This window comes from Eptatretus burgeri, chromosome 1 (assembly GCF_056783735.1).
Source record: "Eptatretus burgeri isolate ZD-2024b chromosome 1, Ebu_testis_v1, whole genome shotgun sequence".
NCBI lineage: Eukaryota > Metazoa > Chordata > Myxini > Myxiniformes > Myxinidae > Eptatretus > Eptatretus burgeri.
Genome location: NC_140961.1, coordinates 120997956 through 121017053, shown reverse-complemented (window position 1 = coordinate 121017053; position 19098 = coordinate 120997956). Strand labels below are relative to the sequence as shown.

The 19098-nt window shown below is 39.9% G+C and overlaps 1 protein-coding gene across 10 annotated transcripts in view; it reads left to right on the top strand.

Moving 5' to 3' along the window:
- Nucleotides 1-19098, top strand: part of LOC147035299 (adenylyl cyclase-associated protein 1-like) — a 129536-nt gene that overhangs the window by 90154 nt on the left and 20284 nt on the right. For all 10 annotated transcript variants that reach the window (XM_085896657.1, XM_085896642.1, XM_085896636.1 and 7 more), the window contains one exon: nucleotides 3082-3187. In XM_085896657.1, the coding sequence (XP_085752783.1) occupies nucleotides 3082-3187 (106 nt within the window). The remainder of the gene's footprint in view (nucleotides 1-3081; nucleotides 3188-19098) is intronic.

Here is a 19098-nt window from a genome sequence, read left to right as displayed (position 1 = left end):
CTAAGATCTAGCATCATCATCTCAGTGTGGTTTCGGAAATCTTGAGGCCAATCTACAAATGCCAAACATTTTTGAACCACCTCCCATCTTATGTCTGATACAAAATTTGACACCGAGAGACTTAAAGTATCATTCTTAGTACTGTAGTAGTTTAAAAATAAAAAAGTGACAGAATGAAGGTGATTGAAAAGCTTGGACTTGAGGAGCTTGAAAAGTAGTGGATGAATGAGTGCTCACAGGTGTTTGAAAAGGGGTGCATGGTCAACACGACAGGTGGTGCAAGACGAGATGTGAAACAGTAAAGGATAGCACCGAAATGCTCTCATCTCTATGACACGAGTATGGCAATGTGCTTTCACCTGCAGATGACCTCTCCTGTAATAATGCGATCTGCTCATTTTACATTAATCTATGGCTCACGGAGGAGCATGCACACACACGCCGTGGAGGACACAGACGATCGGAGGCATCTGTGTACTTTTTTTGCCATGAATTTCAAGGATATCCGTAGACAATATATGGGGCACATATTGCATATGGGATTTAAATCTGGATTCCCTGCATCATGAGCCATATATTCTGCATGGTTTTTAGCTCGCCTGTTCGAAGAACAGAGAGCTATAGCGATACCCCCGGTGTCAGCGTGAGCGTCAGCCTCAGCGTCAGCGTGAGCGTGAAAATGTTAAAGTTTTTGGTGCAAGTTATTTAGAAGCTTGCCATTCATTTAATATGTGTACTAGGATGCTGATATTTGGCATGGAGGTTCCTTTGGGGTACATTATTGATGTAGTGAAGTTGAAATTAAAAAATAATTCCAAATGTTTAAAATTTTTGACCTGTTTTGAACTTCACTTTTTTTTGCACATCAACGTTAAAGTTTTTGGTGCAAGTTATTTAGAAGCTTGCCATTCATTTAATGTGTACTAGTATGCTGATATTTGGCATGGAGGTTCTTTTGGGGTATACTATTGGTGTAGTGAAGTTGAAATTAACAAATGATTTTAATTTTTTTTTAAATTTCAACCTAAGATGGTGTCAAAGCCATCCAATGCTCGCCTGTTTAGACTAGACGCTTGCCATTCATTTAATATGTGTATGAGGGATGCAATGAAGTCCAAATGAAATAAATTTTGTTGGTTCACCTTTTTCAGAGACTCAATATTTGTGAAGTCAAAACAGTACAGATTACTTTTTCTTTTAGATGCATTTCTCATGGCAAGTAGGTAATGTATTATTGCATAATGTTGATAAATACCATTGCACATGCACTGTTATAATTGTGATGCCATCATAATTACAAATAAAAATTATACTGCATGGTAGTTCGACTTATTCATTAATAATGCTGCCACTGTAACATGATCTGCTCTCTGGATGTCACTTTCCATTTTCAGCATTGTATTAATAATATTTTTGCATACTTCTAGGTTCCTTTCTAAGCTTTTTATCTACCACACTATTTTTTTACTGATTACAATATACAAATACATATATTGCTTTAAAATTATTTGGATCAGACTTCACTGCAATGCTTTATAAAAAATATTATTAGACTAATCTTTTAAAAACGATAAATGTATCAACAGGCGAGCATTGGGTGGCTTTGACACAAACTCTGTTTTTTTTAACCCTACACGCGTAGTGCAAAGCAGGGGAAAGTAATTGGTTTGCTCTGTCTGTCTGTCAATCTATGATGAAGGAACTACTTAATTTCAGTTGAATTTATAATTTTGAACACTGTAGAAAACAAATAGGAACACGAATCGGAACATGAAACCTGCAGTTTTGCAGTTATTTGGCTCTGAATTTGGGAAAATTGCCCAGGCAAAAAATACGACAATTAAAACTGTGGTATTATGAGAGTTATACTCTCATATACTACAGTAGTCTGCAAAAATTACTACAGGAAAGGAATGTTATTTTTAAATGGGTGTGCAGCATCTCGTCCCACACACGCATTGCTTACGGCGCGGGAAAGCAATTACTTCAGTCTGTCGGTCAGTCTGGCAGTCAAATAGATTTTTTAAATCATCCCAAACAGAAAACTTACTGTTTTCTGGACGTTATAAAGCATACAAACAACAGGTGTGATGAACTAATTTGACGTGTTAAATAGGTTGGTGTAAAAGATGGTTAATCGCAAATGCATCAACGGTGGTAAACATCCGATTCAGAGTTGTTTTTTTCTACAACCTTAAATACTTTTCTTTTCTTTCAATTGAATTATATATTTTGAACACTGGAGAACACAAGTTGGCTTGTTTGTACTTCAAAAGACCTGCAGTTGAGCAGTACTTTGGCAAAAATGGTACACCATCTCAACCGATCAAATTTGCTCTGAGGGTGGAGCTCTGAGATGGAAGAATGTCGATATTCATACAAAATGGTGGCACCCATCGATGCAACTTCTGAAAACAGAACAGATACCGAAGGTGAAGGAGGTTATGTTTTCACCCCTTTCTGTCTGTATGTTTGTTTGTCTGTTTGTGTGCAGGATATCTCAAAAAATTGTCGACGGATCGGGATGATATTTTATGGGCAGGTTGGGTGTGTGACAAGGACGAAATGTTTCGATTTTCGTGAAGGTCAGAATCCTGATCTCGATACGAGAATTATTTAGTTTTTAAAGTGATTCTTCACCATTGAGAGATTAGGGCCAACAACGATATAGTACTGTACAGCATGATATTTCAAAAATGTATTGGGCCCGATATGTTCTCATGGATCAGGCATTACATGGCGGAGGTATGCGCTCCACCGAGTGCCCTTCTAGTTGGACATATTTTCATTCTATATCCTCGTATACCTGTTTTCATTCTTTATCATGCATGAGATTTCAATATTTTGGAGGAAAAGGGAGTCGGGTGGGGAGGGGCGGGGGGTGGTTGGGATGGTGGAACAGGCTACCTTAAGCTGTATATCATGGTCCACAAAGGGGAGAGGGAACCCTTCACATGTCCATTTTCTCAAGACTGCATGGAGTAAAGTGTTCTACGAATTATCTTGCTTGAACCTTTGAAACGATTCAAACTGCACTGCTTTACATCTCCAAAACGTTTCGTCATTTTCCCTGGATGTCAGGGACAGGAGGCACTTGGATTGGGTGAAGGCCTTTTTGAGCATGTGGCAGGAGTTGCAGAGTTACATCAAGGAATTCCACACAACAGGCCTTCTGTGGACTGCAACGGTAAGATCTGTATCTGAAGCTCTTTCTTAGCTTTTTGATTCATTCATTCATATTGTTTCCACAAACTACTTTCTAAGGAGATCGAGAGTCTGTGACTCGACAGTTTTGGTTAAAGATCTGTCATTTTGATTGCAACACATTGTAAATGATCTTCTCATTTCAGCTAAATGGATATTGCTTGAGGATATCACCTTAAAATGATTCATTTTCAATGATTTATCCTGCGAGCTGGCGTTTTATGGAAGTTGCCAAGCCGGGATATCTTTATTCTTCTGTTCATTTTTTTTTTTTTACCAGGGCTGAACCATCAGGATTAATTGGTTGTGTAATATCTTCCCCTTTGTCGACCAATTTCCCATTACTTGGTATCTTCTTGGAGCTGGTTTGGACAAAAGTTGAGCCACAACTTCAAGCTTTGTGAGGTTTTTAAAAAATGTTTCCAGAGTCAAGGCTTGTGGAAGAGCGAGAGCGTATCCACTGAACGGATTAGGAAGCAGCAGAACAAAAGGAACAGTGGAGAAAGGGGAGGGGGAGGGGACACCCACAGCAGGGTTGAAGGACAAAATATTGGGAGACTTGGACAAATAATGAGTGTGCGGAGGAATGAAGGGTAGGAAGGACGCATGGGCTGGACAAGATTGATACAGAAGCAAACTCTCAGGAAGGAAAATTTGGAAAGAGGGGTGATTGGGGTTGGAGGGGGGAGGGGGTGGTGGGGTTAACCGGGATGATCTGAGACAGTGGTGAACAGTTGTCTTGATAAGCTGAATGGAAAATTAGATGGAAGAGAATGTAGAAGTTGGTTTCACAGGTGGGAGAATAAAAGGAACAAATGAGTGTATGTGAGCAGAAGTGGGCTGATGGTGGAGCGCATGTGCCCTGCAAACATCTGTGGTGGACAAAGCACTGAAAGAGCAGAGAGGGCAAGACCAGGAAGGAAGCACTCGGAGACAGAGAGACCACCAAAGTTGTGGAAGGTTTCAGAAGAGAATGTTTTTTTGTAGATCTTGCTATTCCAGTGGATTTGTCTTCAAGTTTCAGTGATGATTTGTGACTTTTTTTTCTCGTATTCCATGAGCTGTTTTTTTCAATTTCACATTAATCAATTGCAGCATTGGTTTGAGACCTGTCAATGTGTGAAACTCTCTGGAATGCTTTATAATTGAACTAGGGAGACCTATCTGACTCAATGCAGATACAAGCACTAATGGAGTTTTTAATACAGTTGACTTGTTCTTTAATAGCCCCAATTAGTCGTCTGCCACAGAGTGTTTTTGGCCAGTCTTTCACGAAGCAGCTGGCCAAGCCTGACATTCGACCAAAATTGAATTGTGTAGGAATTTGGAATTGTTCATGGTTTCGGCAATACGTCACTCATCCAGAAGGCTGTTGGATCTCCTACATTCACTGACTAATTAATGCGAGCAGACAGGACACAGCTTAACGTCCATCCTGAAGGACGGAGCACTTTGTGATGCAACAGGCTGCGAAGCACCATTCTTACAGTTTATGGCCGGGTCTGGAATCGAACCCACAGAAGCCAGCTCAAAACCAAAGTGCACTAACTCTGCACCATCCTGTTGGACTTAAGTACAATGCAGTATTACAAATGGATGACTCAAATCAGAAAGCGCAAACAATAATCCAGAGTTCTCAGATTACCTGTTAGAAAGTTCACCATTGAAACATCTTGGGATGACAATTGTATATAGAGATCAAAAAATATCTATCAGGCAAGGTGGTCAACTGGTATGTTGAATGATATAATTTTTCAAGACTTTTGTTCAAAAGCATGAGGGGCATTCAAAACGTTCTGTGGATGAGATACCTCACAACAGTCCTTGACTCACCGAAACAGGCCCCTGCTGGTGGACGTTAGAGATCGCACGGTGTCCTTTGCTAAGGGTCGGTGAGCTATTGCCAGCAACCTGAACAAATTCCAAATTCCTGCTCGAACCTAGAGGGAACACTGCATCGACAGCACTGCTGCAATTCCAACAATGATGCAACCAAAAGCTGCAGGCTGCATAAAAAATGATGATGACTCTCGCTCTATCAAGTGCAGCTTGTGGCTGTTGGTTGCATCATTGGTTGGGACACAGCTATGCTGCTGATGCAGTGGCCCCCTTACCATTACACTGGTGCTCATTTTGCCGACCTCGGAAGGATGACAGGCTGAGTCAACCTCCTGGTGTATTTTAATGCAGCGGTCAATGGGGCTTGAACTGAAGACCCTAGGATCCCAAGCCACCACCCTAACCACGAAGCCAACACCAGGCTTGATGATGATGACTGAAAAGGCGTATCTACAGATAAATAAATAAATAAATACATCAATATATTTTTTTACTAATAATACATACTTATGTGGTTTATTGAAAAAAAAATAAGAAAAATTGGCACATCATAATGAAATACAGTAAAATGGGCCAGCGACAGGTTTTGTAATGAAAAGTGTGTGTATATTTCATCCTGACCGACATTGTCTTTCCAACCTCCCTTCCCTCCTCTTCATCCTCCTGCTGCTGCTTCCCCTGGTCCCCATACATCCAAATATTTCCTCCTCATCCGATGCCCGATCTCTCCCAAAACACCCATACACTTGTGTGCGGCACGTGTAAACACGACCCGACAGCTTACTCGAGAAAGTTGCACAAATTTCCATGTGACCTCAATACAGCATCTCAGAATATAGATGAATAATCCAACAGTTAAAATGTCAAACGTATGATGGCATGTGTACGGCATCAAGATTTTCAGATACAAATGATCCTGAAAGGTCGTTTACTGTCACAGGTTTTAAAGTTGCTTCTTCAAAATCAATCTGTGATGTTTTTTCAAATATCCACAAGCAGATATAAATACACAGTTCAGCATGTCGTGGAGGTCTCACAGAATGTTGCACCTACTTTCCACTTGTCCATTGTGGGTTTGATTCCCAAATCGAATCTGTCAGATTGGTGCTTCGCATGCAGGGCATAGCTCCGAAAGTGCTCTGTCCTTCAGAATGGACGTTAAGCTGGGTGTCTCATCTGCTTACAATAGTTTGTGGATACGGAGGATTTCATGGTGTCATTTGTGAAGAGTAGGCGAGGTCGTACTGGTGCTCTGAACAAATTTCATACTCTTGGTGGGAATAATTCTTCTTCTTCTTGCATGTGGCAGCTTAGCTGCAGTGTAGCTATCATTTTGTTGCGGCATGACTATGCCACTGATGCTGTGCCCCTATACCAGTGCACTGGTACTCATGTCAACAACCTCAGACGGATGACAGGCTGAGTCAATCCTACCTGGTGTTAATTCAACAGCCCGACAGGGGCTTGAAGACCCTCAGATCCCAAGCCAGCCACCCTAACCACTAAGCCAACATCAGGCATGTTAGTAATGATTGAGGCCCATGAAAGAAGGCCTTGTGTTGGCTTAATGGTTAAGGTGTTTGGCGGTTGGCGGTTGTCCTAAGATTCTAGTCTTGAATTCAACCCCCTGTTAGGCTGTTGAATTAACACCAGGTAGGGTTCACTCAATCTGGCAACCTTGCGAGGTGGGCAAAATGAGTACCAACATATTGGGGTAATAAACCATTTGGGGTAACCTTTGTCAGAGTGGTGACCAGTCCAGCCAGGACTATACTCCTTACCAATGAAACTGCCTCTCATAGTCTGGAGGAAATCAGCCCAACCTTGCAGCGAAAGACCTATATGAGGTTTTTATTGATTTTGACCCTTTAGATTGTATACTTTCAGAAAATGATGAGTACCGGTGGAGTACTGTTGGGCAAAACCCACTAATCAAGATGGCCACCGTAATACTGCCGATTTGGTAACTTTGTTATAAAGTGTCACTATTCATGATGTAATACCTCTTTTTTGGGAGGTTTTGGGGGTTGGGAATTCAAATATGATGTTATTTTGGCATTTTTAGGTGAAACTCACATGACAGGGTCAAGGTCAAGGTCATTCATTCGTGAAAAATGATCATTTCAATGTATTTCTCAAAGATGGCTGTCGTAATTGTGCCCATTTTTTAAACTTTTTAAACTGAGTGTCACAAATCACCATATACTACCTGTTTGGGGGGATTGGGCATTGGGTGGGTTAGAAATCTATTGATGACATTATTTTTGTGATTCGACATGAAGGTCACATGTTAAGGTTGTGGTCAATATCTCAAATTTGGAGAGAAAAAAAAAATAACCATTCCATTCACATTTAAGCTTAAGACATCATTCACAAATGTTTAATGTGAAACATTTATTATGAATAGATGTTAATTACCAAACTGAATCTAAATGTCTTACTGTAAAAATCAAGGTCACACACATTATCATGTCTGGGTACTCCACAACACGATATTTTAATAAATCAAAAGAATGATACCTGTCATAGATCTTTACCAAACGATAGTCAAAATCATAAATTTAGTCAAAATTATGTATTTAGAGTATTAGCATTGTAATACTCTAAACAACAAATGACATATTGCAAAGCATGGTGTAACTATAAAACTATCTACATAACTGAAGACTAATTTGACTAATAAATCATTTTGACTTACAATTCTAAAGAGCTTGTGCTAATCCAGAGTAAGTACATGTATTCAGTTCATATCAGAAAATGCACTCTTATTTTTAGACTAAGCACACAGAGGGCTAATACAATTACAGCATCAAGTAATAATATTGAGGCATAGGTGGTAGACTTTTAGCAAGGTGAGTCGTGACCTTCAATTCATTCTTCACCCCCCCTTCATCTTCATGCTCATCCCCAATATTTTCATCCATGGATTGAGCATCATCTTGATCCTCTGTTGAGCTACAAGCGAATGGATTATGGCATCCTGTATCACACTCTTCACATTTGCAGAAAATGGCACAGCCTGTGTTGTTCTTGTGGCAGGAACAACACTTTCTCTTGCAGGATTCTTCTGAATCACAGCTGCAACAAAGGGTTCTTAGAAGGCCATCGGGTGCTATGGGTGTGTTGGGAGGAAGTTGAATTGGTATTAAGCTCCTGGTGATGAGATCCTTCTCCCATCCATATTGAGAGGGGTCCATGTCTGGATGATCAGGATATGCAGCAGAACACCTAACTGCCACCTGGTAATGGGCTCTAAGAATATGTAGTGTGAAGGCTTCTGTTGTTGGTGGGAGGGTCTCAAGTTTGAAGTTTTTGCACTTGCCCTTCATCATGCTCTTCCACATCTGAAACCGATGTTCTGACATGGAATTTAGAGTTGAAGGATTACCATAACATACTCCAATGAATGAGGTTCCTTCCTTGACAAGATCCTCTTGTGACACATTGAGGTCCCCCAGTGGTGGAGGGAAATGGCCACCTTTGAGTGCTGTCAGTGCCGTGATTTTCCCAATGCCTTGCAGCTTACTGACCGTATCACAGCCTGTGATGCCATGCATTGACAGTATGTGATCTCCTTGTGTGCAATTACAGTCTGGTTAACATCAATTGGCTTCATCTTCTGTGACAGGGGAACCATGAATATATCTGCACTGATGTTGAGAGCATGTTTAAAGTGGCAGAGAAGGATAAACACATCTGTGTCGTCACATCTGACATGAATTGTCACGGCTCTATTCTTGCTCGCACTCTCAACCACATGATGAATCATTATAGTATCTGCTTCTTTATGGGAGTTGCAAAGATCTTCACAATCCTCAGGCTCTGGTGAAGCTGCTGTCAGTTTGATGGGGATATCATTTTGGCCTGAGACAATTATGTACTGGTTTGAAGATATGTAGCCTTTAACATACTCACAAATATTATCAGTGACGATACTTATCAGCTGCACTTTGTTGTCTGTTACTTTGAGAGAATAGATTTCTAACCCACCCAATGCCCAATCCCCCAAAATAGGTAGTACATGGTGATTAGTGACACTTAGTTTAAAAAGTTTTAAAAATGGGCACTATTATGACAGTCATCTTTGAGAAATACATTGAAATGATCATTTTTAATTAATGAATGACCTTGACCTTGACCCTGTTATGTGAGTTTCACCTAAAAATGCCAAAATAACATCACATTTGAATTCCCAACCCCCAAAACCTCCCAAAAAGAGGTGTTACATAATGAATTGTGACACTTAATAACAAAGTTACCAAATCAGCAGTATTATGGCGGCCATCTTGGATGCCTTCTTGTTTAGCGGGTTTTGCCCAGCAGTACTCCACCGGTACTCATCGGTTGCTAAAAGTATACAATCTAAGGAGTCAAAATCAATCAAAATCTCATATAGGTCTTCCGCTTCAAGGTTGGGCTGATTTTGCCTGATTTCCTCCAGACAATCAGCAGTCCTATGCCCCTGCAGGTGTGAAAAGAATAATATATATATATATATATATATATATATATATATATATATATATATATATATATATATATATATATATATATATGTAGAAGTTGTATTCGTAAATGCAGTTCAGCATGTTGTGCAAGCGAACCCAAAGTATCCATTTGGCACAAGAGTGTTGTGATGAACGTGTAATTTCCTGTTGAGGTACATTAAGGTCTCTGATATCACCATTTCCAGTGTGTGGTGTTTACCACATGTGAAAGCCATTTTCATTGTGCTGGATGCTACTCCCCTTTCGGAAACCGTGATCGCCACCTGCCGGTGCATTTTTAAATCCTCACCTAAGATACTTGCACAGATTAGCGAGTGGTTTTCACTAACATTAACGTATTGCTTAACGTATTAACGTATTAACGAACGACGTATTGCTCGTTCAACTGTACTTGTCATTGCCTCAAATTACAATAACCATCCTGAACGCTTTCATCACCTGGTGGAGTGCTCTATTACATCTCCACAAATTATTTTTGATGGCCTGCCTGATCAACGATTATGGTTGGATCCTCATGGGGATTTCTAAGATGGTTTAAATCATTCCGATTGAGGTTACTACACTCTGACGGTTCATCATTCTTCATTGGCACTCCATTGATCATAGCCTACTTGTTCTGCAACATGATGCTCTGAACCCGAGCAGTTGCACTCTTTTTTCCATAGCTATTTATACTGTGTTGATGATATGAATGGTTATGCTTGTGGACATTTATCATCAATGCGAAGGGGTGTCCCAGAACTTTTGGCATATATATTGTTGTGTCTTTGTGTTATTATATTCCTGGTAGCTCAGTGAGTAAAGATCACTTTTAATCGGATTCAAGATATATTTATTTGCATTGTTTGCTTCCCTTTTCAATAACCACCAGCTGCAGGACACTGAGCGCAATGTCTGACAAGAGTTTATGCACCTGTAGTTAAGAAAAATTGGTGCTAGTGCTTTAGTCAAACATGCTCTTCTCACATATATACCTCACCCGATCACATGAGGTCTGCAGTCAGACACAAAAGTGATGATCAAGCAGGGGGGGGGGAATATGATGGCATGAGATCTGTTCTGAAAGGAGAAAGAGAGAGAGAGAGAGAGAGAGAGAGAGAGAGAGAGAGAGAGAGACAGAGAGAGAGAGAGAGACAGAGAGAGAGAGAGAGACAGAGAGAGAGAGAGACAGAGAGAGAGAGAGACAGAGAGAGAGAGAGAGAGAGACAGAGAGAGAGAGACAGAGAGAGACAGACAGAGAGAGACAGACAGAGAGAGACAGACAGAGAGAGAGAGACACAGACAGAGAGACACAGACAGAGAGACACAGACAGAGAGACACAGACAGAGAGACACAGACAGAATGAACGAACGAACGAACATGTGTATATGTGTGTTTGCATGCAAGTTGCCATTGTTGGCTGATATCTCCACAAGTGGTTGGGTTTCAGGACATGGAACGGAGACCGACCATATATCATAGTATCCACCTCTGATTATAAAGTAGTGTGTGTGTGTGTGTGTGTGTGTGTGTGTGTGTGTGTGTGTGTGTGTGTGTGTGTGTGTGTGTGTGTGTGTGTGTGTGTGTGTGTGTGTGTGTGTGTGACCAAATGTGTTTGTTGCATGGGTCATGACACTTGCAAAAAAAAAGTTTAACATTTAACATTTATTTTAAATAGCTCATATTTTGCCTTGAAAGATCTGAAACAAATCTAAATCAAATAGTTCATGATTTTGCTAATGTTTTGATTATAGAAATAGCAACACAACCATTCCCTGTCTATTTTACCTCTGCTCCTCCAGTCTAGCTCACTCTGCTCTCTCAGACCTCAAAACCTCTCCCGCTCTTCCATGAGGGACGTGTTTTCCAGGAACTCCTTTTCTTTTTGAGCTCCTAAAATCCTGGTTGACTGCACACCTCTACTCAAGATTGCTCTTCTTTTCTCCCGATTCTGGACATGCCTTCCTGAGGATGTTCAATTCTACTGATTCCCTCTCGGTCTCTTGCTTCAAGCAAGCGGTGCACTGCCATCTTATGGCATTCCCCATCTCTACTCACAATCCTTTCCAACCCATTGCTTATGATCCAATAATGCTGCCTGGCATATGAAGCTTCTTATGAACCTTCACTACTTTTGTCAGTTTTCGGCCCACGGTCCGATTTCATTCCAGGTGACGTTCATTCCTTTAATTTCCTTCTCGACAGTATGTCGCCAGCTCTCTCTTGGCAATCCACTTATCTTCACATCACATGCCCATCATATTGCTCTTTTCAGTATATTGTGATCCTCCATGTGCACCACGTGTGACCAATCCATCTCCACCTCCTAATTTTGATCTCTTCTCTGATGTTTTTCCTTCCTGTTAACCTTTCACCCTCTTTATTACTCGCCATGTCAGGCCAGCAGTTTCTTAAGATTTTGTTATGGCTGCTGTCGAAGAAAGATTCCAGTTTGAGTGCTATTTCTTTGGCGATTTCCCAAGACTAGAACACCCGCAGAGGAGGGGAGGGTTGGGGCATTTGTATGTGCATATCAACAAAGTGGAGTTACATTTGTATTCAAAATACTGTTCACCTTAATTTTGCATTTTCACATTCGCTTAGCCTATGACGCTTCAGACTCGGCCATGTTATTATCCTCATTATTATTCGTGCCCTAACGATTTCCCCAGAGGGGACTATAGGTTTGCTCTCTGTCTGTCCATCCATCCATCCCACCTGTGGTTTTTCAGACTTATTTTTCCCATACCCTTTAACATATTCAACTGACACTTGGTAGATGGCTTTATTTTGATAAGTTACAGAACAAGTTCGAGTTTCAGGGAGTTTCATAAATTTTTCACAGTTATGCCCTTTTTAAACAGAGAAAAATCATGGAGTACGGCAGTACTTCATATCGAGGGATGATATGGGAAAAAATGGCCACCTATTCAAATGTGTACACAATGACATGCTCATAAACTCCTACTCAGTGAAGTCATAAGCATTTAAAAGCCATACCTTTTATTTTTCGAGCGTTTTCTGAACTACTAAGATTAAAAGACGCCAGAATACATCACAAAAGTGCCACACCGAGAGATCGCTAAAATGCCAATTTGTACTTCTCATTGTTCCCCTCTAAAAACAATGTAAAACTGTAGCCCAACATACCTCAATAACTGCTGAAGTCATGATGATGATTCCAACGGGAAGAAGTTACTTTGTCTGTGGGCTAGTGCACGCAACCCAAAATTCAAAAAATATATAAAACATTAATCGTTTTATTAGTAAAATAAATCAAACGTAAATGTGGACTCAACCAAACCAGAATCATTCCAAAAATTATACATCTCCATCCCATCCCCCAAATCAACTGAAAAAGTAGAAAAACAATTAAATAACTAAGATGGATTTAATCCATCGCAAAATATATAAAATTTTATAATTTTTTAAAAACGATAGTTTGTGAGTGGCACCAGCGACTCGTCATCTTGGAACACCCAAGGAAGGTTCATCAGCTGCACTGGTTTGAGTAAAACAGCTGGTGTTCTGTTGTGTTTTCGTCTGCAATCAGGCATTTCCGCAAGTTAAAAGTGACCAAAAGTGTCACTTGTCACAAGTAAGGGAACTTTATTTTATATTAAATAAGATTTTGAAATGTTTAACAATGTTATTAGTATTATTATTATTATTATTTTTTGGCTCTCGGTGGTGAAGTTTCAACTCTGTAGTATTTGCCTGATCAGAGTCACCGATTCGGTTTATGCCAGCCATTGTGTGTTTGTGTGTGTGTTTTCTTTCAAGGCTTTTTCTGCAAGGGACATTGCTATGGCCCTTGTCTGGAAGGAACATATGTAGTTGTGGACTTTGTCTGCAAGGAACATAGTTATGGCCTTTGTCTGCAAGGAACATAGTTATGGACTCTTAATGTAAAGAACATAGTTATGGACTCTGTAGGTAAAGAACATAGTTTTGGATTATATCTGTAAGGAACAGTTATGAACTGTATGTAAGGAACATAGTTATGGATTATATCTGCAAGGAACATAGTTATGGACTCTGTATGTAAGGAACATAGTTATGGGCTCTTCATGTAAGGAACATAGTTATGGACTCTCTGTATGTCAGGAACATAGTTATGGACTCTGTATGCAAGGAGCATAGTTATGGATTCTCTGTATGTAAGGAACATAGTTATGGACTCTGTATGCAAGGAACATAGTTATGGATTCTCTGTATGTAAGGAACATAGTTATGGACTCTGTATGCAAGGAACATTGTTGTTGACACTGTATTTTAGGAACATTGTTCTGGCCTTTGTCTGGAAGGAACATAGTTATAGACTCTCTCTGTAAGGAACATAGTTATGGCCTTTGTCTCCAAGGAACATTGTTATGGACTCTGTATTTAAGGAACATTGTTGTTGACACTGTATTTTAGGAACATAATTATGGATTCTCTCTCTAAGGAACATAGTTATGGCCTTTGTCTGCAAGGAACATAGTTATGGACTCTGCATGCAAGGAACATTGTTGTTGACACTGTATTTTAGGAACATAGTTATGGATTCTCTCTCTAAGGAACATAATTATGGATTCTCTCTCTAAGGAACATAGTTATGGCCTTTGTCTGCAAGGAACATAGTTATGGACTCTGTATGCAAGGAACATTGCTGTTGACACTGTATTTAAGGAACATAGTTCTGGCCTTTGTCTGCAAGAAACATAGTTATGGCCTTTGCTGCAAGGAACATTTTTATGGACTCTGTATGCAAGGAACATTGTTGTTGACACTGTATTTAAGGAACATAGTTATGGATTCTCTCTGTAAGGAACATAGTTATGGCCTTTGTCTGCAAGGAACATAGTTATGGACTCTGCATGCAAGGAACATTGTTGTTGACACTGCATTTAAGGAACATAGTTCTGGCCTTTGTCTGGAAGGAACATTGTGATGGACCCAGTCTGCAAGAAACATAGTTATGGCCTTTGCTGCAAGAAACATTGTTATGGACTCTGCATGTAAGGAACATTGTAATGGGCCCAGTCTGTGAGGAATGTAGTTATGGCCTTTTTCTGCAAGGAACATTGTTATAGATTCTGATTGTGAGGAACATAGTTATGGACGCTGTATGTAAAGAGTATTGTTATGGACCTTGTATTTAAGGAACCTAGCTATGGACTCTGTCTGTAAGAAACATAGTTATGAAATTTGTCTGCAAGGAACAGAGTTATGGACTGTTTGTAAGGAACATAGTTATGAAATTTGTCTGTAAGGAACATAGTTATGGACTGTTTGTAAGGAACATAGTTATGGACTGTTTGTAAGGAACATAGTTATGGACTGTTTGTAAGGAACATAGTTATGAAATTTGTCTGCAAGGAACATAGTTATGAACTTTGTCTGCAAGGAACATAGTCATTTGAAAATCAACCCACCCACACACACACACACACACACACACACACACACACACACACACACACACACACACACACACACACACACACACACACACACACACACACACACACACACACACACACACACACACACACACACACACACACACACACACACACACACACACACACACACACACACACACACACTTTCATTTCATTTTATTGAGGATCTAAAATTTAATTATTCTCGCACTGAAACAAACTCAACATGACACTTCTGATTTACTAAAATCAGACTCTCAGCTTTGTCAGTCACCTTCTTAGCTCAATTACAAGGCTCCGAAGGAAAACCAACAAAGGTGGAAATGTGGAAACAAATATAAATCAATCTGTCAACGGAACCCGATGAAGTCCAGTGCGAATCACACTCAGCTATGCCTGTACCTGTCGTGGTCTAGCGAGGGAAGGGTATTCCAACATGGTTGCTGCTTGGCCCCGGAAGCGCATACTGCAGGTTCGCTCCAGTTATACATATACAGCTCAGTTGGTGATACACACTGATGGCTGTATATTATGTCATTGATCTGCATACATGTATTTTACTTTCTTTATAAACTTTTTAATATATTCAACCTTGAAAAAGAAAACCCAACAGAAACAAGAAACAAAAACATTTTTAAAAATGTAAATATATAGAGGGATGAAATCTCAAAAAACCAACCAAACAAGGTTGGAATGACACCACATTATGATGCCACAATACGACACCAATCCTCTTATTGAGCGTCACAATATCTTTTGACGTTCCATCACAATCCCACAAGAAAAGCAAAATGTCAAAAGATATTGTGATTGTAATCTATAAGAGGATTGTGGTGTCATAGTGCAGAATCGTAATGTGGTGTCATTCCCACCTTGTTTGGTTTTATTTTTTGAGATTTCAACCCTTGATGTTTTTACATTCAATTTTTTTTTCTTGTCACATGTTATTCATGGGTCAGTTTTCAGCTGCCCTGACTCCACCCCACTTAAAATCATACACTGCCATTCAATGAAACAGCACAGATTGGTAGGTCTCAGGCCTTAGGTCTGGCCTTGGTGTTAGTCCAAGGCACAGTGCAATTGGAATGATCCCAGGAATATACCACGATGTATTACATATGCACATAAGCCGCGTATGTTTTTACTTCATGTGTGTACATCGGGTTATTTTTATTATTTCTGGCACCAAACGCGTCATTATACACCACCCAAATAAAGGGATGAACATTCATTGGGATTGGGAGGGGACATGTATTGCAAAGCAATTCTTGCTCTTGCTATTACTATTACTAGCAAATACCCACTAAATTTACCATTGCTGCAACTTTGATTTTATGAATTTTTTTAGATCCTCGTGGAGGATCTCTAAGTCTTACTCACGTTGTTGATTCTTCATCTTCTTCTTGTGGACTTTTTTGTTTCACAGCCTACAGTTTTCATCGAAACTTCCTGAAACTTGACATATATATGTAAAAATACCCTGCGCATACGGTAACCATCTCCGATTTTGAAAATTCCTCCTATAAAAAAGTTATGACGTCAAAATATCTCCGCTAATGGAAATCGCCAAAAAAATTATCTCCGAAACTAGGCAAGCTTTTTGAATTAAGTTTGTGGGAATTGAACAGGGCATTAGCAGAGATGAATTACCGCACATATGATACATCACTATGAGGTCCTATCAATTTTTATGACGTCATTCCTATTTTTTGACATTTTTGGTTTCACAACCCAGAGTTTTCATCGGATCTTCGTGAAACTTGCCATGTATATGCAGAAAGCCCACGTGCAGACAGTAACCATCTCCGATTTTGGAAATTCTTCTTAGAAAAAAGTTGACGTCATAATATCGCCGCTAATGGAAATCGCCTATACCATTATCTCCGAAACTAGGCAAGCTGTTTGAATTTTGTTTGTGGGAATCAAGCCGGGCATTAGCACAGATAATTTATCGCAAACCTGATACATCACAATGACGTCATATTCGTTTTTATGATGTCATCATTAAGAGGACGAGGATCTTAACTCATTTGAGCTTGTTGGAATGAGGACGCCTTATCAGACTTTTTGAAGATGCATGATGTCACCCTCCCCCCAAATCTCCAAATAAAGAAAGGGATTTTGACTCCAAAGAAGAAAAAAAAATGTGCCAAGATGGCTGATTTTTTTTTTTAATTGATGGAATCAAACAAAACGAGCACATGCACAACTTTAGGGTGCCCTCATTAATCCCTGAAAGGTTCATGTTCCTCAGTCAAATCTCGGAGGAGTAGTAGTTGATACATATGACACACACATAAGCCATAGTTCCAGTTTAGTATTATTGTTAATACTATTATAATGAATATTAATCACAGAGTACTTACCCTATGGACGATCTTGTTGCAAGCATGCAACACGTTCTTCTGATGCATACCCCTTTATTTGGGCAGTGTATCAGCAACTGACAGCTTTGCAGAGGCAAAAAAAATAATCTAAGTTATGTGCATGAAGCAAAAACAAACCTGCTTATAATTCAAAACACCTCACTGCACTAGAAAATGTGAGGACAGGAATACTGTAGTGTAAATGGTGGAGACTTGTAATACCCTCCCCCACCTGGAGCGGCACGAGACGAAACACATTTACATGGAGAATTTGCATCCCTACCTCCCCTCAAGACCACAGGCAAAGATAAAAACACCCCGATACACTAATTGGGGTCCTGCTGATCCCATGTAGCAAGTCTGGATGAAATTGGCCAGGAACTGCAGGAGTAGTAGAAATAGGCCAGGAACTGTAGGACAAACAAACACAGCTCTGTGAATTATAGTAAGGATAAGGGAAGAAAGGGGGAAGTGATTGTGAATTTAACGTTCCATCTTTATTTACTTTTAACATTGTTCTAAACAAATGGGGACAGGGACAATGCAGACAGGTCGAATGGCCTTATGCGGCAAAGTTCCCTGTGTAACGTTAAGAACGGGAAGGAATGGGGAAGGGTGGGCAGAGAGTTGTGCGTGGGGTGCGTGGAGTTGGAAGAGGGAGATTGAGACATTAGGAGAGGGGGTTGGGGAATTGAGGACTTGGGGTTGGAAGGGGGATTGAGCACTTGTGGTTGGGGCAGTTGAGGACTTGAAGAAAAGGAAGGAAGTCTTTTGGGTCCTCTGGGTACTTTAGGTTAAGTATTTCATGTTACAACTGTGGGTGACATCAGGTCAGCTGTCCAATCAATGGGTGAAGAGTGGATATACAATATACATATATACATTTGCACATACATACATAATCAAATACACTTGCTCCATTATATATACATTATCATCAGATGGAATGGATACGTTTGTGGTTGTAATAAATGCTACTTCCAGAAGGTTTATGGACCAGTACCTCTTTGCCTATACACAGCTCATGTGTAAATATACATGTATATATTCAATTTTCTCCAACTTTCCCTCAGGCAAGTATTAAACAATGCTAGCAACTGTTTGGAATGTGATTATGCATCGAATATAGTTCAAAATTGGGCTGAGAGTGTGTCAGGGGCAACATTGCTTATCACACTTGAATCCGGGTAAATCTTGGACGGATAAATGTTGAACGGGGAATCGCAATTTGCCGGGTAAATCACATGTGAGGCCCTAAGATACAAGTTATGAACAATCCATAATGAGTCCACACACAGTGCCTTCAGAAAGAATTCACAACCATCGACATTTTCACATTTTGTTGTGTTATAGCCTAAAATGAAAATTGATTAAATTTAAAGTTTTTTTGTCACCGATCTGTACAAAATACCCCATAATGACAAAGTGAAAATATGTTTGTAGAATGTTTTAAAAATTAATTTAAAATGAGAAGCTGAAAAGTCTTGCATCAATAAGTATTCAGCCCCCTTTGCTATGACACTCCAAATTGAGCTCAGGTGCATCCAATTTCCTTTGATCATCCTTGAGATGTCTCTACAACTTGATTGGAATCCACCTGTGTTTAATTCAACTGAATGGACACGATTCAGAAAGAAACACACATTTCTATAGAAGGATCCACAGTTGACAGTGCATGTCAGAGCAGAAACAACCATGAAGTCGAAGGAACTGTCCGTAGAACTCCTAGATAGAATTGTGAGGAGGTATCGATCTGGAGAAGGGTATAAAACAAT